Source organism: Haliotis rufescens, unplaced genomic scaffold (assembly GCF_023055435.1).
Source record: "Haliotis rufescens isolate VD_foot unplaced genomic scaffold, xgHalRufe1.0.p SCAF_7, whole genome shotgun sequence".
Classification (NCBI taxonomy): domain Eukaryota; kingdom Metazoa; phylum Mollusca; class Gastropoda; order Lepetellida; family Haliotidae; genus Haliotis; species Haliotis rufescens.
Genome location: NW_025964361.1, coordinates 7,616,638 through 7,643,081, shown reverse-complemented (window position 1 = coordinate 7,643,081; position 26,444 = coordinate 7,616,638). Strand labels below are relative to the sequence as shown.

General features: G+C 42.6%; 3 protein-coding genes across 4 annotated transcripts in view; all 3 read right to left on the bottom strand.

Annotated features, from left to right (window-relative positions):
* The window catches only part of LOC124144476, a 5,873-nt gene extending 91 nt beyond the window's left edge, over positions 1-5,782 (bottom strand). Inside the window, exons 1-4 of one of the 2 annotated variants that reach the window (XM_048388253.1) lie at positions 5,541-5,782; positions 2,821-2,944; positions 859-927; positions 1-227 (exon numbers count right to left, since the gene is read on the bottom strand). The exon at positions 1-227 is cut by the window's left edge and continues 91 nt beyond it. In XM_048388253.1, the coding sequence (XP_048244210.1) occupies positions 218-227; positions 859-927; positions 2,821-2,944; positions 5,541-5,616 (279 nt within the window). In that variant the 5' untranslated portion in view covers positions 5,617-5,782 and the 3' untranslated portion in view covers positions 1-217. Of the gene's footprint in view, positions 228-757; positions 928-2,820; positions 2,945-5,540 lie in introns of both variants that reach the window. The other variant, XM_046513887.2, reaches the window with a different exon arrangement.
* Positions 5,783-7,968: 2,186 nt separating this feature from the next.
* On the bottom strand, positions 7,969-16,129 carry LOC124144477 (TM2 domain-containing protein DDB_G0277895-like). The gene is made up of 4 exons (XM_046513889.2): positions 15,949-16,129; positions 11,529-11,643; positions 9,339-9,526; positions 7,969-8,811 (listed from the first exon to the last, which is right to left on the bottom strand). The coding sequence occupies exons 1-4, from the start codon at positions 16,049-16,051 to the stop codon at positions 8,528-8,530; spliced, it is 690 nt and encodes a 229-aa protein (XP_046369845.2). The 5' UTR covers positions 16,052-16,129; the 3' UTR covers positions 7,969-8,527.
* A 1,660-nt stretch (positions 16,130-17,789) lies between these two features.
* Positions 17,790-24,031, bottom strand: LOC124144524 (uncharacterized protein PB18E9.04c-like). Its single transcript, XM_046513966.2, has 5 exons — positions 23,946-24,031; positions 20,832-20,946; positions 19,948-20,099; positions 18,592-18,641; positions 17,790-18,510 (listed from the first exon to the last, which is right to left on the bottom strand). Exons 1-5 carry the CDS (start codon positions 23,998-24,000, stop codon positions 18,145-18,147), a joined length of 738 nt encoding a protein of 245 aa, XP_046369922.2. The 5' UTR covers positions 24,001-24,031; the 3' UTR covers positions 17,790-18,144.
* Positions 24,032-26,444: the final 2,413 nt, after the last annotated feature.

The window sequence follows — 26,444 nt, the reverse complement described above, 5'->3', positions numbered from 1 at the left end:
GTGCCGGTGTTGGCTGGGGTGAGGAGTCTGTGTAGGGTGAGGGGATGCTGTGTATGGGGGTGGGGGTGAATATGATGGTGCGATGACACTCATGTCCTGGCTGGTCCAGGGGGATGATGGTGACACGTGCGTGCGGCAGGGTGGAGCTGTAGGTCCGTCACGACTGTACGGCGGAGGGGAGCCGGGAGGGGTATACGCTGGAGGGTCCAGATGGTGTTCACAGACTTCTGAAAGTTATAGGATTAAATCATTGCACCTTCAAAAACATGTCATTATTCATTACTATTTCTATTGCTAATGCAACTGACACAAGATAATTGATATTTTATAATACGAAGTCAAATTTGGTATATCAATGCTTTCAAGATGAAGATGTAAATATAGATGTGACATTATCAACTCTGTGAGGTTAAGATTTACCTTCTCGTAAATAACTTATGCCTTGGGGTGTTGCTTTTTCTATTTGAGAGTTGCACAATTCCTTCACAACATGTGCAACATAACTAAATATTGTGATTAATTGCATGTATAACAATTTTTATATTTGTTATAACATTTTCTGAGTAAAGTACAGATTCTCGTACTTTTTTAGAGTCCCGTCCGGAAATGGAACCCACACTCCCAGAGTGGCACCTAAACTTCCTCACATGCGTTTAATTAGCCACTGGTGATTAACTAGAAAAATATAATGTTATTTGTAGGTTTGATATTCTTGATATTGCATTAAAAAACTCTATATGTGTATGTCAGGACCTACCCGTATGGTCTGTTGTGATGCTATGGGGGTGAGGATTTGTGAGGCCCGGGGGTGGTACAGAGCTGGGTTTACCAGACCCCACACAGCACTTATACACGTACATACAACCACTTCCAAGGATTAGAAGTCCAATGAGACAACCGAACACCACGCCAACAACTGCCACGGAACTGTGGAAACAAAAGTGGTCATACAGTAAACTACGGTTATAACGAACACGCATATAACGAACTGACCGATATAACGAACTTATTTTTCAGTCCCGACCATTTGTTGTACAGTATAAATGTCGTATATATGCTTATAACGAACTACGGTTATTACGAACTAAAATTAGTGGCCCCTTCGAGTTCGTTATAACCGTAGTTTACTGTACTTTTAACGTATTAAAACAAATGTAAGTTAAATTGGTGTCATCACCCAGTGTCATTACTGATTTTCAGTGAACAATTGATGTAATGTTTCCTTTTTACGCCGAATTGAATTTATTTGGGCGGAAAATTGACACTCGCATTGACGCATTGACCATATATATTTAATTACCCTACACGTGGCTCGTGGCCAAAGTGTATGTATTTTGTCGTTGTATACAAATGCCTTCCCTTTTGACGACGGGTTTACAAACCACAATGCGGTGGCATTTACACTGTATATAAAGTAGACTTTGATAAAAGATGATGAAGATTTTTTGGAGGAAGTAAACACATCTGTGCGTGTGTACATGACACTTCTTTCATTATTATGAACTAGGCTCAACGAAATCCTAACTTATTCTTTCGAAGTGTAAAGGTCGCAATGATGAGTGAGTGAATCGGATTTTATGGCGTTTTAGCAATTTTCCGGCAATATGACGGGGAAACACCAAAAATAGGCTTCAAACATTACCCATGTGGGGAATCGAATTTGGGCCTTCGGTGGGACGAGTGAACGCTTTAACTACTGGGCTACCCAACTATCTTCACACTGAAGAACGTATCTGTAAGTAGATCTGCATACGTAAATCATATGTGATCCCAAAGCATTTGTTAAGGTAAGGCATCTAGCTGACTACAGCCGTAGGCTATTTGGAGACGTTGAGGCTCATTGACATGTGTCTATTTGCTAATGTTGATTTATTGCGCAGAACGATGTTACCGATTTCGTTTCGTTGTCTACATTGAACGGGGCGGTCGGGTAGCCCAGTCGTTAAAGCGTTCGCTCGTCACGCCGAAGACCCGGGTTCGATTCCCGACATGGGTACAATGTGTGAAGCCCATTTCTGGTGTCCCCCGCCGTGATATTGCTGGAGTATTGCTAAAAGCGGCATAAAACCATACTCACTCACTCACTCTACATTGAACGTTTATTGTCTAAATGATCAAATAAGCTGCGAGTTGTTATTGTTGACATATTTATTTGTTAGAATTGACTTCAGTATTATTTGCGTTTAAGGAGGTAAAAAGTATCGAAGTTCATTCTTAAGGAGCCAGTAACGAACAGTTCCTTAAGTCAGACTTAGATTCTGTAAAATAACGTTACACCACAGGTCAGTGCGTAAGATACACGCTGCTGTGTAAACTAATAGTATTTCAGCTTTACCACAACGTATCGAGTAATCTGTTCGTTTTTCGCCTTAAAACCAACAAGCTATTGTGTAATATAGGGAGTTCGAACCTGCCACCAACGGATCCATGCACAACTGAGACCAATCCTCCAAGCAAATTGCGGCGCACTAACCATTAAGTCACCTATCGTCCACAAAAAAAGGAGGCGGTCGGGTAGCCTTGTGGTTAAAGCGTTCGCTCGTCACGCCGAAGACCCGGGTTCGATTCCCGACATGGGTACAATGTGTGAAGCCCATTTCTGGTGTCCCCCGCCGTGATATTGCTGGAATATTGCTAAAAGCGGCGAAAACCATACCCACTCACTCCACAAAAAAAGTGACTGATCGTGGGTGTAACCATAACGTGCAACTTCTTTAAGTATCTAAAGCGAGACACGGTGATACTAAGGAATGGAGAAGGTAAGTGCCAGTTGCCTATTTACTGGAATCAAGTGACAGATGCAAGGCCATGCATTTCTACCTGTCATTAACATCTGCTGTGTTCGTGCAACATCTTCGATTCCTGCCGGAGTCGCAGCAGTCGTCACAGTAGCGGTAGATGTATCTCCCGGTTGCGTGCACCAAGCACCTCGTGGCCAGGCTACCTACAACAGTAATCCATGCGTATGAAGTACTCAGGTCGCAGGTATTCATCTCCAATCAAAAAGAATATGTTGTGTATTAAGCCGGAGTCCACACAATGTTGAAGACATACCACGGCTGCTTGCAAACAATGGAATCTGGATCAGGCAAACCAGCTGTTGATTATATTTTATTTGATTCCTGGCATGACTAAGGGACGCAACTGAGACCTATTCCGACCCTGAATCCATCCTCGGGGTCATTAACACGCGTACGTTTATTATGCGCGCAGACGGTATTGATGTGTATATGTCCGTGTGTGAGTGACAGTGTATCTGTGTGTGTCTCCTTGCGTATGTGTGTGTGTGTGTGTGTGTGTGTGTGTGTGTGTGTGTGTGTGTGTGTGTGTGTGTGTGTGTGTGTGTGTGTGTGTGTGTGTGTGTGTGTGTGCGTGTGCGTGTGCGTGGGTGTGCGTGGGTGTGTGTGTGTGTGTGTCCGTGTGTCTGTGTCATGTATGTGATCGGTGTGTGTGTGTCCATGTGTGTGTTTCTGAAAGTGTGTCTGTGTGCGTGTGTCTGTGTCATGTATGTGATCGGTGTGTGTGTGTCCATGTGTGTGTATATATGACAGTGTGTCTGTCTGCGTGTCCGTGTGTCTGTGTCATGTATGTGATCGGTGTGTGTGTGTCCATGTGTGTGTTTCTGACAGTGTGTCTGTGTGCGTGTCCGTGTGTCTGTGTCATGTATGTGATCGGTGTGTGTGTGTCCATGTGTGCGTTTCTGACAGTGTGTCTGTGTGCGTGTCCGTGTGTCTGTGTCATGTATGTGATCGGTGTGTGTGTTTCCATGTGTGTGTTTCTGACAGTGTGTCTGTGTGCGTGTCCATGTGTCTGTGTCATGTATGTGATCGGTGTGTGTGTGTCCATGTGTGTGTTTCTGACAGTGTGTGTGCGTGTCCGTGTGTCTGTGTCATGTATGTGATCGGTGTGTGTGTTTCCATGTGTGTGTATATATGACAGTGTGTCTCTGTTTGTGTGTGTGTTTCCATGTGTGTGTATATATGACAGTGTGTCTGTCTGCGTGTCCGTGTGTCTGTGTCATGTATGTGATCGGTGTGTGTGGGTCCATGTGTGTGTTTCTGACAGTGTGTCTGTGTGCGTGTCCGTGTTTCTGTGTCATGTATGTGATCGGTGTGTGTGTTTCATTGTGTGTGTATATATGACCGTGTGTCCCTGTTTGTGTCCGTGAATGTGTGTCATGTATGTGATCGGTGTGTGTGTTTCCATGTGTGTGTATATATGACCGTGTGTCCCTGTTTGTGTCCGTGTATGTGTGTCATGTATGTGATCGGTGTGTGTGTTTCCATGTGTGTGTATATATGACCGTGTGTCCCTGTTTGTGTCCGTGTATGTGTGTCATGTATGTGATCGGTGTGTGTGTTTCCATGTGTGTGTATATATGACAGTGTGTCCCTGTTTGTGTCCGTGTCATGTATGTGATCGGTGTGTGTGTTGTGTGTGTGTGTATATATGACAGTGTGTCCCTGTTTGTGTCCGTGTATGTGTGTATGATACTGTGTCTCTCTATAACCAGTTCTCGATGAACAAGACAACAGCTGGGCAACTGAATCCCCCTTCCCCCCGTTTCTTACGAGTGAGGGGATGTGTACCCCGCACCAAATTTTAAACAAAACTCAAGTTATATCAAATTGTGAGACAACACAAATGGATTTATACATTGTACTATTGTGAGGAGTCGAACTTGTTCTTGTTCTTTAGCATGACGAGCGAACCTTTTATCCACAGTGCTACTTCACAGCAACTTGGCCACACTAAACCCTGGTTTAGTTGACAGTGGCGTCAACTTGGATTGACGTGTGGTCGTCTGCTTGGTTTCCACCTCTGACACCCCCTGATCACAATTAACCACACCTGTAAAGACCCGGGGTAGAATTGATCTTCAGCAACCCATGTATGTCGTCAGAGGCGACTGACGGGATCGGGTGGTAGATCGATGCTCACGATGTCAATCACAGAATTGTCTGGTCCAGACTCGATTATTTACAAACCGCCGTCATACAGCTGGAATATTGCTGAGTGCGGCGTTAAACAACAAACAAACCAGTAACACCATGGGGTTTTTCACAATAGTATGAGAAAGGTTTATGAATAAGCTGTACATTATTTAGGGGGCGCGGGTAGCCCAGTCGTCTAAGGCGCCGCGATTCGTTGTGCAGAGTTGCGTCCCTTGGGCACGCCAGAAACCTATGATTCTGAGTTCGAATCCCGGTTCGACCCGATTATGTTTCTAGGTTTGTCAGCACCATACCCGTGCTCGTGGGTTTCACCGAAGTGGTAAACGTCTGAGACCTGCATCACTTCGGGTTTTCCTCCCACATTAAGCTGACACGCCGCGATATAACTGGAATACTGTTAAAAGCGGCGTTAAACCCAACTCACTCACACTGTACATCTTTTACTCAATATATCCAAGTGTCGAGTTATTTCAAACACAGATCCATTTGTCACACTGGTACTCAAAAAACATCTCACTATGATCGTTCTAAGACATGTTTCTTTTAATATAAAAACATATTCATATGATAGATAGCAGTACTTACCCTCAGTCTGAAGCAGAAGAAAGATAATCACAACAGAGGCTCTACTCGTGTTTATATGTCGACATAACGTGTCCATAGTAATAGCGTTTGTTGACTTTAGTGAACGCGGCGTTGATAAAAAGGCATTTGTTAATCTTCATGATGGCTATGATATCTTTGATTATCAGCGGTGACTATGGCAACAGGCCGAACAAGCATAGGCAAGTATCGCCCACAGATCCGATCTTTGTGGGACTACTGACGACACGGATCGTGTCAAAACGTAAATTATACTACGTGATCAGCAGACAATGTCTTGGTTTTGTATTACCTTAAACAATGTGGTCATGCTATTGCAGATGTAGGTTGCCCATACGTTGCAATTACAGACGGGAAACCATGCCAATTGCTTTTATGAATACATGTTTATCTCATTAAAAGTTAATTATATTAATAATTGAATACTATTTAATGAGAGGTGTGGTGAAATGGGGTTTAACGTCGCGTTCAAGATTATTGCACTTATATAGCGACGTGCATGTACCTGTGCGTGTCTGCTTGAACTAGTTCGGACTAAAGCCGATTTTATAGTGCTCGCCAAACTGAGATACCATGCTGTAGTTTGACATGGATACCCCACTCAGTGAGTGAGTGAGTTTGGTTTTACGCCGCTTTTAGCAATATTCCAGCAAATTCACGGCGGGGGACACCAGAAATGGGCTTCACACATTGTACCCATGTCGGGAATCGAACCCGGGTCTTCGGCGTGACGAGCGAACGCTTTAACCACTAGGCTATCCGACCGCCCCACCCCACTCAGACACAGTATACCGACTCCGAGCCGACCAGTCCTTGTTTTAGCCCCTTAATGCCGAGTGCCAGACAGGATAACAACAAGTACCATCTTTTAACGTCTTTTGGTATGACGTGGCCGGGGATCGAATCCCGTACCTTTCACTCTCCGGGCGGACGCTCTACCACTAGACCACGGAGGCGGTCTTTTTAATAAGAAGTACCATGTATTGTGATATACATAAAGTGAACCCTCGTTAAGCCGGACAACTTTAGTTCGCAAATCTCGTGAACCGGATAGTTACTGTTCGGAATGTTTGTGTACAGTATCCGTGTCTCCTTATCCGGAAACTTGATCGACTCAGGGGAACAGTACCATCTGGAATTAGCGGGGTTTTCTGTATTGCTAAATACTGAAGCGTCACATATTAATAAACCATTTGGTATTTATACCCTGTGTAAGGTTGTAATATAATCCTACCTGGTTATTGTACACAGCTACGACGTATTGACTACTTTTAGAGACGGCTCGGTGCCCATATTGTCGCAATCATAAGTCATATTAGGCCACATCAAATTGAATATTTGCTCGTTGGAATCAACGCCTCTTTAGAAAACTGTATTGTGTTCTCGATGGCTATTTATCGGTATTTAAAAATTGGTTTGTTGTTTTTGGGGGGTGGCTTAGGATCGAGATTGGTGTCAAAGGAGGGGGGAGGTTTCAGTTCCTGTTTTCATACTATTGCTTATATATTGTATATTGTTTTCTTTCGTATTTTTGTGTTACTGTTCTTGTTCTAACAGATTGAGGTGATTGTTTACGTGTATTGTTCTTTCCGCATTTGTTTATTTTATTGTAATTGGTTACTTTTAAATATTTTAATATTATAAAAAGCATTTGGGGAGGGGGATGTTATTGATAAATAGTTTATGGGATACCTACATTTACCTACCTTGTAACAAAACTATACCAAAATATGCTTAGAGCAAATATAAGCACATCTTATAGTAGTTATTAATGTTAACACAGTCTATTGATCATAATATGTATATAAAAGGCATGCATTAATCACAAGAGTTATTGAACAGTTATTGAGAAGGTTGTCATTCTAAAACTATAAACAAATGATTGCTTATATATGCAATATATATGTGCCGGTTGGGATTCTAGGTCAGAAGTGCTCCAGAGCAACCTATTGCGGTAGTTAGAGGCGACCAAAAGAATCGGCTGGTCAGCCTCGGTGACTTGGTTGATTGTGTGTCGTTGTACCCCGACGGCGGGGATCGTTGCTCATCATATCGACCACTGGATTAGCTGGTCCAGACTTTCCGTACATTTTTACAAGTGAACATTTGACTTCGTTTAGTGACGAGTGCCACGGCGGGGCGTATACCTATTCACCTATTCGCGAACACCTGGTATTTAATAGTGATTCATAAACCCCTGCTCGGGAAATTTTCGGAATCGTAAAATACCTTTTAGCACAGTTGTATTATGAATATTGAATGAGTTTTGTCTCTTTTACTTATATAACATCACTAGCACCACTGGTGTTTATCTATATATAACAGCCATACTTGGCATCAAATTATGGTGTTATTGTCACCCATATTGTCGTCCTCATTCCAACAAATAACACTGCATATCTTTGGAAGACATTTTTATTGTATCGGAAACATAGACACTAATACAATACACACAGAAAAAACATATATTTTAAAATTAAACTGCATTATTTCTAATTTATATGAGTTGGAAGGTTATCCAAAAGAATATGAATGCATTAGCTTATCAAGAATGTCCACGTTCTGAAGCATATTCTTGGAAACAGTTTAATAATGCTACAACAACTACCGACTGCTTCAAACGACAATGTTAAGTAAGTTATAGTTTCAAAGATATATTTTGGTTCAGATGGGTGTACTTGATTCAGATGGGTATACATGGTTCAGATGTGTGTAAATAGTTCAGATGGGTGTACATGGTTCAGATTATTGTACATGAACAGATGCATGTACATTCTTTAGATGGGTGTACGTAGTTGAGATGGATTTACATGGTTGAGATGGACGTACATGTTTCAGATGGGCTTGAGATGGGGTTGTGTAAAGACCAAAAATAAGGCTCTCATAAGAAAAATATGCGTTATATGTTAAGGTGGACTCTATGTCTGGAGGATAAGGTTAAACAGGAGCCGTACTGTCCCAAAGCTTGTTTAAGTTCCAGTTGGCGGTTGGCAGAACAGTGGTGGTCCCTGTCTGGATGGAGGTTGGTAGTCAGGTGGTGGTCCTTGTCCTGGAGGAGGTTGGTAACCAGGGGGTGGTCCTTGAGACTCTGGGGGAGGTGGATAAGCAGCAGGTCCTGTTTGGGGGTGATAAGCTGGTGGTGCTCCAGCTTGACCTGGTGTGGATAGGAAGGCTGATGGTGCCGCAGGGGGATACGCAAGGGATGTGTAGGCAGGATGAGGCCCCTGGGCCAGGGGGTACGGAGGTGGCGCACCTGTGTCGGATGACAAATACCAGTAATATCGCACTATTCTTGGTAATACAGGGGAGGTACGCAAACGTACGAAACCGTAAATTACGTTTGGTAAAAACAACTAATCAGCCTGCTTCCTTATCACTGTATGTATTAAACTTGTCAGTTTAAGAGGGTGAGTGAGTGAATGAGTGAGTTGGGTTTAACGCCGCTTTGAACAGTATTCCAGTTATATCACGGCGTGTCAGCTTAATGTGAGAGAAAAGCCAGAAGTGACGTGTACCACTTTCGTGAAACCCACGAGCACTGGTATGATGCTGACAAACCTAGAAACATAATCGGGGCGAACCGGCATTCGAACCCACATCACAGGTTGACCAAGGGACGCAACTTTGCCCAGCGAATTGCTGCGCCTTAGACGACTGGGCCACCCGTGCCCCTCAGCTGAGGAGAAGTAGATGAGAGAGTGCATATTTATTGAATGAATACACATGAAAGGAATACATTCCTGGCGTTTAAATTCAGACAGTGTCCGTGCTGATGCCTACCGCTTGTATGGGCGACTACAGTTGTCTGTGGGTGAGGACGTATGACGCGCCCTGGTTCACCTTTCTTCTTCAAGATTATACAGACAAGGGTAGCAATGAAACCGACGATGATGAGGACGCTGACTACCACTATGGCAATGAAGTAGCTCGTCGCAAGCGACCCAACTGTATAGGGTGAGATGATGGGGCTGAGGAATAACAAGAGATAATGCCATTCTGTAATTGAGACTGATGAAAAATGGAAATTATTGTCTTATAAACAAACTTTATTGCCGGTAGACATATACTGTGCTACATGTTGCAGAATATAGTTAATCATACGTAACCTGGAGCAACACTCTCTGTGACAGGTTGATCCACAACAGGAGAGAACGCTATACGTTACCTGGAGCAACACTCTCTGTGGCAGGCTGATCCACAACAGGAGAGAACACAATACCTTAACTGGAGCAACACTCTCTGTGGCAGGCTGATCCACAACAGGAGAGGACACAATACCTTAACTGGAGCAACACTCTCTGTGGCAGGCTGATCCACAACAGGAGAGAACACAATACCTTAACTGGAGCAACAATGCAATTAATGGGCCCGCCCCTGGATAAAACGCCATACGTCACCTGGAGCAACACTGAAGTAAATGAACCCACAGTAGGACATAGAAAGTCATTCAATACCTGGAACAGCAATCTATGCTGTAAATGGACACGAAGCAAGACATACAGTAGAACGTCAAACATTACATGAAACAACACTCTCAGCTCTAAATGGACCCACAGCAGGACACAGAACGTCATACGCTAGCTCAAACAACACTCTCTGCTCCAAATGTATCCGCAGCTGGACATAGAACGTCATACGTGACCTGGAACAACACTCTCAGCTCTAAATGGACCCACAGCTGGACATAGAACGTCATACAATACCTGGAACAACACTCTCTCCTGTAAATGGACCCACAGCTGGACATAGAACGTCATACGTTACCTGGAACTACACTCTCTCCTGTAAATAGACCCACAGCTGGACATAAAACGTCAAACGTTACCTGGAACAACACTCTCTGATGTAAATGGACCCATAGCTCGACATAGAACGTCATACGCTAGCTTAAACAACACGCTCTGCTGTAAATGTACCTGCAGCAGGACACAGAACGTCAAACGTTACCTGGAACAACACTCTCTCCTGTAAATGGACCCATAGCAGGACACAGAACGTCATACAATACCTGGAACAACACTCTCTCCTGTAAATGTACCTGCAGCAGGACACAGAACGTCATACAATACCTGGAACAACACTCTCTCCTGTAAATGGACCCATAGCAGGACACAGAACGTCATACAATACCTGGAACAACACTCTCTCCTGTAAATGGACCCATAGCAGGACACAGAACGTCATACAATACCTGGAACAACACTCTCTGCTGTAAATGGACCCATAGCTCGACATAGAACGTCATAAATACCTGGAACAACACTCTCTCCTGTAAATAGACCCACAGCTGGACATAAAACGTCATACGTTACCTGGAACAACACTCTCTGATGTAAATGGACCCATAGCTCGACATAGAACGTCATACGCTAGCTTAAACAACACGCTCTGCTGTAAATGTACCTGCAGCAGGACACAGAACGTCATACGCTACCTGGAACAACACTCTCTCCTGTAAATGGACCCACAGCTGGACATAAAACGTCATACAATACCTGGAACAACACTCTCTCCTGTAAATGTACCTGCAGCAGGACACAGAACGTCATACGCTACCTGGAACAACACTCTCTCCTGTAAATGGACCCATAGCAGGACACAGAACGTCATACAATACCTGGAACAACACTCTCTCCTGTAAATGGACCCACAGCTGGACATAAAACGTCATACAATACCTGGAACAACACTCTCTCCTGTAAATGGACCCACAGCTGGACATAAAACGTCATACAATACCTGGAACAACACTCTCTCCTGTAAATGGACCCACAGCTCGACATAAAACGTCATACAATACCTCAGCTCTAATTGGACCCACAGCTGGACACAGAACGCCATACAGTACCTTGATTAACACTCTCTCCTGTAAATGGACCCATAGCTCGACATAGAACGTCATACGCTAGCTTAAACAACACGCTCTGCTGTAAATGGACCCACAGCAGGACACAGAACGTCATACAATACCTGGAACAACACTCTCTCCTGTAAATGGACCCGCAGCATGATGTGGAGCAATAGTATGATATCCATCGACTTGTGATGAAGCTGATTTTGTATCTACAGTATGTTCCATGGGTCCCTGAAACAGCCAATACGCCTGGACAGATGAGTTCACCTCAGTAGCATCAACGGGTATGTTATTCTTATATCACTGCCAATTGGTTAACCTAAAATAATTTGACTCCTGATCAGTACAGTGGAATGGCTAAAATGAGAGAAAAACATTTGTTTCTCTTTCACCGTCAAGAGAAGAGGTAACTATGACATAGACCGTGGCACAAACTGTTTTAGTGTCTCAACTATCTTTTACCTACATGTATGCTCCCAGAAAACTCAACTTTAAACATTTTAAGTTCATTTTTTAGAAAATGTTCCTTGAAAACCTCAAAAGCATGCCTTTATGTATAAAACATTTTAGCTTACGTTCCATATCTTGTGTTGTCCAAAAGTATTGAAAAGAACATATTTTATGAACAACTTTGCTTATTATTATCAAAACAAAATCTAAAACATTTGCTCCTTTCTTGAATCATGCAGATTGGGTGGACAAAAAAGACCCGATCGTTATGCTTGACATGGTAAAGTGAATTAGGTTTCCACATTGAAATTGTTGCCTCACAAGTGGGATTTGGGTTTGTAAATAATGTTAAATTAATATTGTAGCCGGTATAGCTTAATTTGTCTCTCAGATCATTGCTAGAGCCTAATATATGTATCAACAGGATTAACATACATGACCAACAGGAAGTCGACGTTAGCCGAAAGCAGCTTTTGGTACCAGTTTCAAAGTTGCGACTTCCATTCCAGACTATGCTTTTTAAAGTATTTTGAATAAGTCATACAGTCCGTAACAGTTGTTTTGTGTTAAACTTTAGAGGTTGCATAACTAGAAAACATATTCCGCCAACAATGTAACATAACAATATGAATATTTATTTTTTATTTTTTATCTAGGGTTTGAATCCTTATCTATCGTGTTCATACTACTAAATTTCGTTAATCCGACATACTCGTTAATCCGACATAATCATATGCAACCATCGATGTCGGATTAACGGGAATTGACTCTACTTCTCAATCGTTAGTTTAAAAAATGTAACTTATTCACTGGTTGAAACTATTACTCTTACTCTTACTCTTGGAAGCCACACTCTGTGCTCGTGTTATTTTCTATGAATGACTATGTTATGCTCTCTGAAGTGTATTTAGCCATGGACCTATATGCTTGTGTGGCTGATCTTACATGGTTATGTTTCGGAAAATAATTAGTTTCATGAAAACATCTAGAACCATCAGAGCATTTGCCAGTGGTCTGCTTAGTATTTTGATATCGGACGTCTATTTTGATAGATGACCTGTGAAATATTACAAGATACAGTGACACATGATGGAGTTACCGGAGGAAGAGTTCTCTTCTTTGAGGTCACTATCTTGTCACCCCCTTTTTCATAGACTAGATAAGGTCCCATTTGTTATCTTCGGGACTTAATAAATATAATACTCAAGTGATATTGCTGGAATATTGTTTAAAGCGGCGTAAAACCGTACAGTATAGCAGTTTCTTTAGGGGAAATGCAGGATCACTATCATGGTATTGTTTGTTTGATTGTTTGTGAACAATTTACTTGCCTTTGCGTGTGTTTATGTCAGTATCGCCTTTTTACGAACACCCCGTATCATCACTAGTTGATAGTAATTAATAAACACATCCTTAATATAGTCGCATTCATACAATGATTAGAGAAAGTGTTTTGTCGGTTTTTTTCCACAGCTGTATATGGACGATGATCATAGTAGGTGAGGTGAAATGGGGATTAACGTCGCGTCCAAGATTATTGCACTTATCTAGCGATGTGCATGTACGTGTGTGTGTTTGTGTGGCTGCTTGTACTAGTTCGGACTGATACCGATTTATAGTGCTAGCTCACTGAGATACCATGCCGCAGTTTAACACGAATACCCCACTCAGATACAGTATATTGACTCCGAGCCGACCAGTCCTTGTTTTAGCCCCTTAATGCCGAGCGCCAGACAGGGTAACAACAAGTACCATCTTTTAACGTCTTTTGGTATGACGCGGTCGGGGATCGAACCACGGACCTTCCGCTCTCCGGGCGGACGCTCTACCACTTGACCACGGAGGCGGTCGATGGTCATAGTTAGAAATCCGAATAGGTCATTATATTCATTAAATCGTTCAGTGACATGTCCTATTTATTTTGGAACCGTCATACACAAATTGAAATAGATACCCTTTTCCTTGATATGTTAAATATACTGTTTGGCAAGCCAGTGGGAATAATCGAAAACTATATTTCAGTGATAGCCTATAGATCGGTTGATTTCAGAGAATCGTTTGTTGGTTTGTTGTTTAATGCCACACTCAGCAATATTCCAGCTATATGACGGCGGACTGTAAATAATCGAGTCCGGACCAGACAAAAGCATGTCTAAACCAAGTCAGCGAGCCTGACCACCCAATCCCATTAGTCGCCTTTTACGGAAGCATGAGTTGCTGAAGACCTATTCTACCCCGGATCTTCAAGGGTCTTATTATGATACACTGAACTGTCCGTCGTTATGCTTACAGTATTCTATTTTTCATACCGATCGTCATCAAAGAGAGTTATAAATGAAACAAGCATATCAAAAAACGTAATATGCGTTCTATATATGTATTATGAGTCTTTGTCACGTGTCTATAAGTATATTGCATGTAATATGTAACTGGAAATACTCAGACATATTGCCCTACTTTGGTCGTTCATTAAAAAAACTCCACACAAACCTACCTCCAAACAATGAAATGTCAGCTCCAAGTTAACTTGAAATTGAATGACCTGACCTGCACAATAGCCAGCCATGTGAACACCTATTGTTGTTCGCATATTTGTATGGCTGTATCCTATTTCATATTGTACTCTGTATTGTTAGTGTGTTATCATTACTGCCTTTAAACGAGGAACTGAAATGTAATATTCCTTATGTAATTCATGTATGCGTTATGCGCTGAAACAGGTTGCTGCTATGTGGTGAAACTGGATATTCAGGGATACTGTACTAAAGTCAGTTATAGCCATGACGTCTGTTTGCTGCCATACTATACCCTTTTTTAGGACGAATCATTTTTAGTCGCAATGTTAAAACTATTTGCGTTATTGTTAGAATTGCGTTATTATTTTCCCGAAGACTTGTTTATTTATAGATGCTTTAAACCCCGTCTCCATCTGTATCGACATGTACATGTATGAACGGCCACGCCACGCCACGCCACGCCACGCCACGCCACGCCCACAATCAGAACCACACGCTTTTCTCGTTACGTCAAGTTTCTTCTCGTCTCGTCTCGTCTCGCCGCACCGCACCGCACCGCACCGCACCGCACCGCACCGCACCGCACCGCACCGCACCGCACCGCACCGCATCGCATCGCACCGCACCGCACCGCATCGCACCGCACCGCACCGCACCGCACCGCACCGCACCGCACCGCACCGCACCGCCACGCCACGCCACGCCACGCCACGCCACGGGAAGCCGTGGTTGAACAAGGGACTGAGCGCGGCCATAGGATCAACGCTACTCTGGCTTCAATGTTGAATTGTGTGGGCGAAAGATCGAAGTGAAGGAGGATAATTAAAGGCGTCCAACACTTTGGTGAGACCAAAGGTACCCGGGTAGTGCACAATATGTGTGATGAGTGTGCCAAAGTAACGTACAAATATGTGTTGTGAATAGAAAACACAATTATATGTGGTGATATCATTCTATATAAGTCACCTGTGTACGTGTGCTTAGGACCCGTGATGATTCGGGGTAGAATAGGTGTTCAGCAACCCATGCTTGCCGCAAAAGGCGACTATACTTGTAGTAAGAGGCGACTAACGGGATCGGGTGATCAGGCTCACTGACTTGGTTGATGCATGTCATCGTATCCAGATTGCGTGGATCGATGCTCATGATGTCAATCAATGTCTTGTCTGGTTCGGACTCAATTATTCACATACCAATTGTAATATGTAAATTGTTATTCAATTTGAAAATTTTCAGCTGTAGAACATTAAAGAATCAAGGAATCTATACAATCGCCCAAGAACAATCGACCCTTGAATCATGTAAGAACTGAGAAACGTTGGACGTTCATGTCGAACCCATTAAAACAAAGTCCCAGCAAAGCGATTATTCATAACAACTTTATATCATACGAAGCATAACACAATGCTTCCCAACAAACGACAAAGCTATCCATACACACGGTATGCTATGTGAAGCATAAATGAAGCATGCCTGAGGTTGTCGTGCGAAAAGTGTTCCTCATCTTCACCAAACATAAACTGTCTGATGAAGCATGACATAAGCACAGATAACTACAACAGAAGCTTACCTTCAAAAAGGAAAAGTAGAAACGTAGGTACAACCACCCACATCTTAGTATGCCGCGCCATGTTTAATTCTATGCATTTTGATCCCATTGTGATGGCAACCATATTGATCGCTAGGCTCCCACAAGCTGTATAGTTACACTACCTGTAGTTAGCAGGTTATTTACAGGAGTCATGTTACGCTACCCGCATTCAGCAGTTTATTCATGTGCTTAACGATAACATCGTTTGTTCTTATATCAACTGCAATACATTACTATTTGTCAATATGCATGCCAAACGCTTGATAACCAAATGGGACCAATTACGTGTGTTTGCCTTTGGTGATTTCATTTAAATGAGTTTGTTGTTAACTACAATCGGTTGATTTTCATTCAAGCCATTAAATGCATGCTATGCAGAGTGAGTGAGTGAGTGAGTATGGTTTTACGGCGCAATATTCCAGCAATATCACGGCGGGGGACACAAGAAAAGGGCTTCACACATTGCAGCCATGTCGGGAATCGAACCCGGGTCTTCGGCGTGACGAGCGAACGCTTTAACCACTAGGCTTTGCAGAAGTGATCCTATTTTTTTCTGAAGGAATGTGACTTGGGTTTTTTAGGGACCGACCATTTGCTATTCTAGATGGGGCGGGAACGGGGGGGGGGGGCCTGGGATTTTTATGCTTCAGTTTGTTAAAAGAAACATAACTTGACAGCCACAAAAAAATTATCGTTACAAGATGGTTCTTTTTATTCTAAAAAAATATTGAGGCTCAAGGTTTTATTAAAAATATCTGTCTTTGCAGCTGTAGCTGAAGTAAATATCTAGTCTCCATATAAAATCCAGCCTCACACCCCGCTATTTTCAATATCCCCTAGTAGCCAGTGCTTTGGACAGGAATATATCACTACTGTGACTATCGTGTTTTCGTATGTATCGTTCTTGTATGTGTAGCTGTCGGCGCTGATACATGATAGTGCACAAATTGTTGCCTGTCTCCAGTTCACTGTTCACCATGACCAGAGCTGAATGAGTGAATGAATATCGTTTAACGCCGCTGCCAAAAATAGCTAAGCCCTATAACTGTGGTCTGAAAATAACCTAGTCAGAACAAGTCAAACCAGTATGAGTAGGAATCGCGCCTTCTCCGTTTCTTTGTTTGTTTGACGTGTACTCAGCGGTCTGTAAATAATCGATCTGCACCAGACAATCAAATGAGCATCGATCCACGCAATTGATATGTGAATACATGCAATAACTTAGTCACCGAGTCTGACCACCCGATCCATTACACGACAAGAATTGATTGATGGAAACCTATATGCTTTATCGTAGGGGGCACGGATGGCCCAGTCGTCTAAGGCGCCGCGATTCGCTGTCCCTTGGGCACGCCAGAAACCTATGATTGTGGGTTCGAATCCCGGTTCTCCCCAATTATGTTTCTAGATTTGTCAGCACCATACCCGTGCTCGTGGGTTTCATCGAAGTGGTAAACGTCTGAGACCTGCATCACTTCGGGCTTTCCTCCCACATTAAGCTGACACGCCGTGATATAACTGGAATACTGTTAAAAGCGGCGTTAAACCCAACTCACTCACTCACTCACTTTATCGTAATGCCCACTGGTCTCGAAGTATAATATCACGCAACCACACAGCTAGTCTGTCATACAGACCCTGAAACAAATATATTCAATACAGTCCAGGCAAGTCTATAACGTCTACACAGTCTAGATTACTGCAGTATCAGGGAGAGAGTCTCTAGGCTCCTTTTTATTATATTTTATAACAATAACTGAACACCCTTTTTTTCTGTAAAAAAATATTTTTATAGACTAGACAGCCTGACCACCCTCATTTTAGTCGACGGTTACGACAAGCCTTGGTACCCACCGTGAACTGGCACGACATGCTACAATCATATTCTGAACAGCCAGCGTTACTAAACATATTACATTAAATGTCGTAATAATCCAGGTTTTGTTCTGATTCTTCAGTTGCGCTTTTAGGCAGTGAAGTCTTCTCCTTGCTGCGTATAACTTCAATATCTTCATTGTAGTATGACTTTAAATTAAACAAGAATTAAAATGGTCAGTTTGTTTTTAATTGTATGGCTTATCTGATAATGCTGTCTTAAACAAAATGCGATTGATGTACTGATGTTGATTAAGGCGTCTCTAGATTGAGTTTCCAAAGATTTGGTCGAACAGGACGTCAGGTAGTGGTCGTGCCTGCGGGTGGAACACTTCCTGATGGAAAATTTTCCGTCGTGGAGAACGGGAGTGGATGTGATGTCGCGGTTGTTGATGCTGGAGGAACACCAGATGTTGGCCCAACAGCAGGAGACGTTTCAGTCGTGGAGAACGGGGGTGGATGTGATGTGGCGGTTGTTGATGTCGGAGGAACACTAGGTGTTGGACCAACAGCAGGAGACGTTTCAGTCGTGGATAACGGGGGTGGATGTGATGTGGCGGTTGTTGACGCCGGAGGAACACTAGGTGTTGGTCCCACAGGGGGAAACGCTACGGCTGGGGGTAACTGGGTTGTGTTAGAAGAACTATAGACTCCTTGAGTACTCGTCGTCCGATGTTCTGATGCTTGCATAGGCAACATGGTACCTGTAGTTTGTCCTGTGGCATTAGCTGAGACTGGAGAGGCGGTGTACGGTGGAGGTGTGGCATTGTAAGTGGAATATGCCGGCGGCGCGGGCACTGAAACATAGATGGGACAATAAGATCATACGTGGGTATATATGAAGCATGAGGAATAGTCGAGCCGTTAAGGGGCGGTCGGGTAGCCTAGTGGTTAAAGCGTTCGTCACGCCAAAGACCCGGGTTCGATTCCCGACATGGGTACAATGTGTGAAGCCCATTTCTGGTGTCCCCCGCCGTGATATTGCTGGAATATTGCTAAAAGCGGCGTAAAAACAAACTCACTCACTCACTCCAGCCGTTAAGTGGCGATAATTGGGTGGATTGTGCACTTTACGTTGAAAGCACGATTCCTTATGTACATGGACGTGGTGCCTATCCATTCTTTTCCAAGATGTCCACCAACAGAAGTTAAAACGAGCCTTATCAAATGCATAAACCAATAGACTCAGTCTGTTTTTGTGTTAAAATGAAACTTGGCATGGTAGTAGATATTGCTTCACCGACTGTCTGTAATATACCGAGTATATGGCGGTCAGTCATTTGGGGTTTTTTCAAGATGGCCAGTTGAAAAACAAGCCTTCTCAAATGAACATCACGAAAGTCGATTCTTCGGTTGACTAAACCTTGCATAATAAAAAAGATATTTACTCCAGAATCAGACCTACACAGACCCAGGGCTAAAATATATAGTTCTTTACGAAATGCTCTTGATTGACATGCTATTGTTGCATTTTGAAATATATGAGTATAACAACCAAAGATAGACATATTCGGACTTGTCTAATGCTAATGCATGTGACGGCAAATTGAAAAAAGAGCCATAAAAACTTATTTTCAACAAAATGTGTTACAGTGAAATTACTTTTGTCCCCATAAGAATGTATGGAGCAATGATCTCCAAACGTTTATTTATTATACGGTTCAATATTGTGGGCCATTACTAAAGTATTTCTGAATGTAAATTATTAAAAACGTGAAACGTAAAAATATTGATTACAAAATAGATGTTGATTATCGATCAGATCGTCTTGACTGGGCGCCGCCATTTTGTTTGAGGCAAATGCAAATGATATGAGAGGTGGAATCTGGGTGGTCAATTGGAAGGACATACAAGGGACACTGATGGCTCTACGATCGAGCCCAGAAGTCCCAGCCTAGTTCGGCATGGGTGAAAACTGGACTTTTACAGTTAGTAAACTCCCTTGCCTCGGGAAGATGGGTCGATAACTGATAATGTGTGGATGATGCAGGATAGATCATTCAGAGAAGCCTAGTCTAACCGTGTATGTACGATAATGTGTGGAACACGATGGAGAGATCCATCAGAGATTCCATGTAGGATAGATCCTTTGGAGATACTTACTGGTGTAAGGCGCCACAGGGGCGATAACTCTGCCTTTGTTTCCTGTCCTGGTACACGACTTGATGACGGCGATGATGATGCCACAGCAGCAGCAGAGGACGAGCAAGGGGATGATGATGGCCATGGCTATAAGCCAGCCATGTATGGGTTCTCTGCGGACAGAAGACGTGTTGGTAAGTTGGTTTCACATCAAGGTCTGTCAAGTCTTTGAATGACATTTAGACGTGGGGATGATGCAGTATCATCCATCAACAAGTACAACAAGACCATCAGCATTCTCTTCCTCAAGGTGGGGGCACGGGTGGCCCACTCGTCTAAGGCGCCGCGATTCGCTGTGCAGAGTTGCGTCCCTTGGGCACGCCAGAAACCTATGATTGTGGTTTCGAATCCCGGTTCGCCCCGATTATGTTTCTAGGTTTGTCAGCACCATACCCGTGCTCCTGGGTTTCACCGAAGTGGTAAACGTCCGGGACCTGCATCACTTCGGGCTTTCCTCACACATTTAAGCTGACACACCGTGATATAACTGGAATAATGTTAAAAAGCGGCGTTAAACACTCACTCACTCACTCACTCACTCACTCACTCATTCACTCTTCCTCAAGGTCTGTCAGCTTAATGTAGGAGAAGAGATCAAACCGAGAAGCTTTGATATGTTTTTAACAAGTTGTGTTATAGTCACCACTGAAGAGAATAAGGCAACCAAACCGACTTGAGTTGCCGTCGTCGATTTCAGTTTAGAAAACAAAAAAGTATTGGAATCCCGCTTGTGCTTTCAATAAAAAATACATCAAGAGTCTCTCAAGTATCATTTTTATCCTGAAGCCCTAAACATACCCTGTGTGTTGCATTGAAACGAGGAGCCAAAGCTAGATAGTACATACATGGAACAGCACTTCCGGCTGTAGGCGGAAGTACAGCATGTCTCGGGGCAGGTGAAGGTGACGGTGTTGCTGCTGAAGGTGCTCTCAAAAGCCGTGCACTGCACACCGAAAACACCTGCAATCAAACAGCAACTTAAGCAAAACATAAATTACAAAGGCATACGTGATACATAATTATATATGTATTTGAGTTGTAAGAAGGACCAACAAGAGATGTAAATATATGGGATATAATGCTGTGCACCATCCCTGTCGGATGTATCAATACGTGTTATGATTTTTCTGGTGGTATGACGTCTCTGCTGGTTGGTTGGTTGGCAGCACTCAGCAATATTCCAGCTATTTGACGGCGGTCTGTAAATAATCGAGTCTCGACCAGACAATCCAGTTATTGATATCATGAGCATCGATCCTCGCAATGTGGGATCGATGACATGCATCAACCAAGTCAGCGAGCCTGACCACCCGATCGCCTTTTACGCCAAGCATGGGTTGCTGAAGATCTATTCTACCCCGGATCTTCACGGGTCCGTCTCTGCTGATGGTAATCCCAATGTTGGTTGGTTGGTTGGTTTGTTGTTTAACGCCGCACTCAGCAATATTCCAGCTATATGACGGCGGTCTGTAAATAATCGAGTCTGAACCAGGCAATCCAGTGATTGATATCATGAGCATCGATCCACGCAATCTGGAAACGAAGACATGTTTCAACCAAGTCAGCGAGCCTGACAACCCGATCCCGTTAGTCGCCTCTTACGACAAGCATAGTCGCTTCTTACGGCAAGAATAGGTTGCTGGAGATTTATTCTGGACCCGGATTGTCACGGGTCGGGTGACAAATGAAAGATAACTCCAGAAATAGAATGCCAGGCAAATGAATGTTTTAACCCATGTTTGATGGTGGCTAGAAATAAAACAAACAAGAAATGTGTTTTCGATGTGATGTATTTGATACGGGTATCATAGTTATGTTTTGGATCTAAAGTCAGCATTCTTTCGGCGACTGTTTTCAGCCTAGTGACGTTTTCATAAAGTTTGTAATTTTTGGACCATATCCGATTTTCAAGTGTATACTTTCTTTTGCCACAGCCCCGCCGGTAACTCCAGAAATAAGTGACACCATCATCAGTAATGCACTATATCAGGGACACATCCACTGGTAATACCAGGGTAGCGTTGTACGAGTGATCTCAGCGATGAGGGGATCGTAACTCCCACGATGCATTACCACAGACTTACGACAGTCGTAGCGCTAAGGTTGTTTTGTACACCGGCAGACAGAACTATTTGGGACCACATCCAGGAACACCGGTGACGTGATGACAGAAGGAAAAAGGGTCTAAGTTAGGAGACAGTCATACGCTTTGATTAGTCATCTCCCGTATATAGGCTAACTAACCGTACAGTCTGCCTTTTTACTTCAGTGAACTCTTATTACACGGTAAGACCGCCTCCGTGGTCTAGTGGTAGAGCGTCCGCCCGGAGAGCGGAAGGTCTGGGGTTCGATCCCCGACCGCGTCATACCAAAAGACGTTAAAAGATGGTACTTGTTGTTACCCTGTCTGGCGCTCGGCATTAAGGGGCTAAAACAAGGACTGGTCGTCTCGGAGTCAGTATACTGTGTCTGAGTGGGGTATTCATGTTAAACTGCGGCATGGTATCTCAGTGGGCTAGCACTATAAATCGGCATCAGTCCGGACTAGTACAAGCAGCCACACAAACACACACACGTACATGCACATCGCTATATAAGTGCAATAATCTTGGACGCGACGTTAAACCCCATTTCACCTCACCACCTCACCTTATCACACGGTAACACGAGTAATGTAGAAACACATGAAGCGTAACATGGTATGGTAACACTACAGACAATTGTTTAGATACTATTAGTAGTGCTATATGAAGTAATTAATATTAAATAATAAATAATTTTGCAGTTGATTATGCTTTTCGTGTGGTAGTGGTCAGTATCACACACAGTATCGGGGCAAGGCAAGGACATGGTGATATCATTCTTAGTAATTGTTATTTATTATTTGTTGCTTCATGTTGATTGTCTGATACCCGCCCATTGTTACCCTCAGCTACGTGAAATCTTGTCCACGAACTGTCGCAAATAATTGAATATGACGTCATTTATTTTCGTGACGTCTCAGACGATTTCATGTCAATGAGTAATATACAGCACGGATATTCGGTTTGTGTGCCCCTGGTGAAATAATGGTACAGTATACGTAATCCCTCGTGGGTGTTCCTTATTTTGATAGTGATTCATAAATATGCTTATGTTTATTTGGAGTCGTAAAAGGGACGCTGCTTTTGATACAGATTTCTAATGATTGTGAAATTCGTTTTGCCCTTTTATTAAAATCAAAGAACACCTAAATGAATCATTCGCATATGCATTTCTTAAAACTGAAATTGTTTACTAGCAATCAGCAACTGTGACAGAAGTTATTTCCACAATTTCAAAACGGAAACTTTATTTTCGGAATTTTGGACCGGAAATGTAAATGAAAAACATTTACGCAAACAATAATAAAAAAAGTATAAAACCCTTTCCATATTCATACGAAATCTCTGCTAAAAGCAGAGTCGATTGAACGATTCCGACTACTGAATCATATTATTGAATCACTATCAAAATAGTGATGCTACCAGATGTTCACGAAAAATAAATATGATAAGACCCGTGAAGATCCGTGGAAGAAAAGGTCTTCAACAACCAATGCTTGCCGTAAAAGGCAAATATGATTTTATAACGGGATCGAGTGGTCGGGCTCTCTCACTTGGTTGATGCATGTCATCGTATCTTAATTGCGTGGATCGATCATCATGATGCCAGTCACTTGATTATCTGGTCCAGACACGATTATTTACAGACCCCAGCCATATGGCTTGGATATTGCGGAGTTAAACAACAAACAAACAACATAAAAAACAATTATGATAACGTAAGAAAAATGTGTGGGTATCCCTGTGAAAACTTATGGTAATATTAGAAAAGTGTTCCATTGTGAACCCCACATTATTAGTATAAAGCAGAGACCAATCGGTCAATACACAAACGGTGTACACAACACAACGAGATCAGAACCAGAATATAATTACCGTTAATACAGAAAACGCCCAACAAGAAACAGCACCGCAGTACACCCATGGCCATCTAATATCTCGCAGTCCTACAGACTAAACTGGACCTGACAACTTCCTTGTATTAACAGAGACCACACTCTGTAACGTATACCGTTATTATGTTTGAAAACATATGCACGTGCCATATCGAGGCACATGTTGAATATGTCTGTATGCATGTTTGATAGCTCACCAGCAATGGCGTACAGTACTCCATGAATTCTTAATGTTTACTGTGTAAAGACATTTTTGTATGGGCAAATGAGCATATATCTATGTGAAAGGTAGATTCAGTGCTGTATGTGATCTATGTACATGACGTCGCCATGAGTGCATTAATCTTCAACGCGACGCTAGACCCCATTTCACCTCACTACGTTAATTAGAAGCACCTTATTTTTTCATTGATTATTCTATGTGAGCAGAAACTAATAAAATGTGACACCGATCTTCTTTTTCACATACACTGGAAAGAATTCTGCTTCTGAATATTACTACATGTTTACCTGGTTCAATGGACTTTCCATATTCATAAGAAATATCTGCTCAGGGAGAGTTCATTTTACGATTCCGACTTTATCAAAGCATGTGTTCATGAATCCCTATCAAACAGTGATGATACCAGGTGTTCGCGGAAAAATTGAACTATCTAAACAATAACGACACTAAAAGCTAAACTGTTACATATTGTGAGATACAGTAACGTAAGAATGATTTTTTGATTTTTTCATTGCACTGAATAGCAACGACAAACATTGATATCTTTCATACTTTAATGGGACAGATTTGCTGATTTGTTTTATTGTTTGCTGCTTAACGTCACACAGTATCACAGCTGTATTACGGCGGTCTATTCATAATGAGTCTGGGCCAGAGAGTCCAGTGATAGATATTATGAGGGACAATTTACGGTGTTGAGGTACGATGTCACGCAAGTTACTGAACCCGAGTATGCACGTCGCTATATAAGTGCATTAATCTTGAACTCCATTTCCCCTCACCTCACCGCGTAATTTATTCAAATATGGCTCAAAATATGAAGAACATCTTGCTTCAGTTAGGATCACAATTTTAAAATCATTATGGATGCTGTTGAAGCGTACGCTAAAACATGGCCCCAGTGAAAAGATGAAATTGGGTTAGTGAGTGAGTGAGTTGGGTTTAACGCCGCTTTAAACAGTTTTACAGTTATATCACGGCGTGTCAACTTCATGTGGGAGGAAAGCCCGAAGTGATGCAGGTCTAAGACGTTTACCACTTCGGTGAAACCCACGAGCACGGGTATGGTGCTGACAAACCTAGAAACATAATCGGGGCGAACCGGGATTCGAACCCACAATCATTGGTTTCTGGCGTGCCCAAGGGACGCAACTCTGCACAGCGAATCGCGGCGCCTTAGATGACTGGGCCACCCGTGCCCCCGAAATTGGGTTAAGTAAATGCATGATGTCATTGGTAGAATGCACAAACTGAAAAAGAGGGAACAGGAATGGAATAAACCAAATATACCACCATCATCCTATTCCAAACATTAACCATAAACCTCAATAGAATGTATCTTCCTATTCGCAGAAAGTACTTGAGATAAGTGACACTGATGTGGATTTTCAAAAACTCAAAGTATTTGCTTGAAATGTGGAATCCAAGGAAACAACCAAGTCAATTGTGTACTCCACTTTTCCACTCGACAAACTTACGAAACAACTTCATTCTTTGATGCATGGGGATCATTATAAACCATAAATATAGTTACATCTCTATCTTCGGAGGTTTAGGACTATTTGATAAATGAAAGCACATGCCATCGGAAGTTTACTGAGAAAGCAGTTTGTGAAATGCTGGACATCCTCATAGATAACATATACAGTGAAGGCTCGTTAATTCGACATCGTTAATCCGACAATTGGCTTTATCCGATACTAATGATGGGAACCGATTAAATCGGTGTTATTTAGACCCGTTAATCTGACAGTCTCGCACACTGACTCCGATTTAAAATGTGTGTATAAAATGTGGTGATAGGACATTTAGGCAAGGAGGCTACCCCTTGGACACCAATTGTGCTGATCCACTGCTTGCTGATCAGTCTCGAATTTGCAACATCAAACCAAGGAACTGATGCCATGGAGTTTGATAAAGCTTCAGGTATATCTATGATGTGACATGGTTCAATTGTGGTCATGTAGCCAATTCCTTTCCAATGATTTATTCACCTGACCTGGAAATAAAAGCGACGAGTGAAACCGCCTCATCAATTTCATATTTAGATCATATTTTGAGTAAAAAAAGAATATTCCCTTTATGTGGAGCAATGTTCCAGCAGCTGTGTCACTCTACATTTTAAAACGTTTGAGATACAATCAAGCGTGCTCTGTCTAAGGAGATTTCAAAGAGTCATACAACTCTTGCTCAAAGGTGTTTGATAAGGATTACGACATTCAAGGCCTAAGTAACGTTTTATGGTAGCCATGTGGA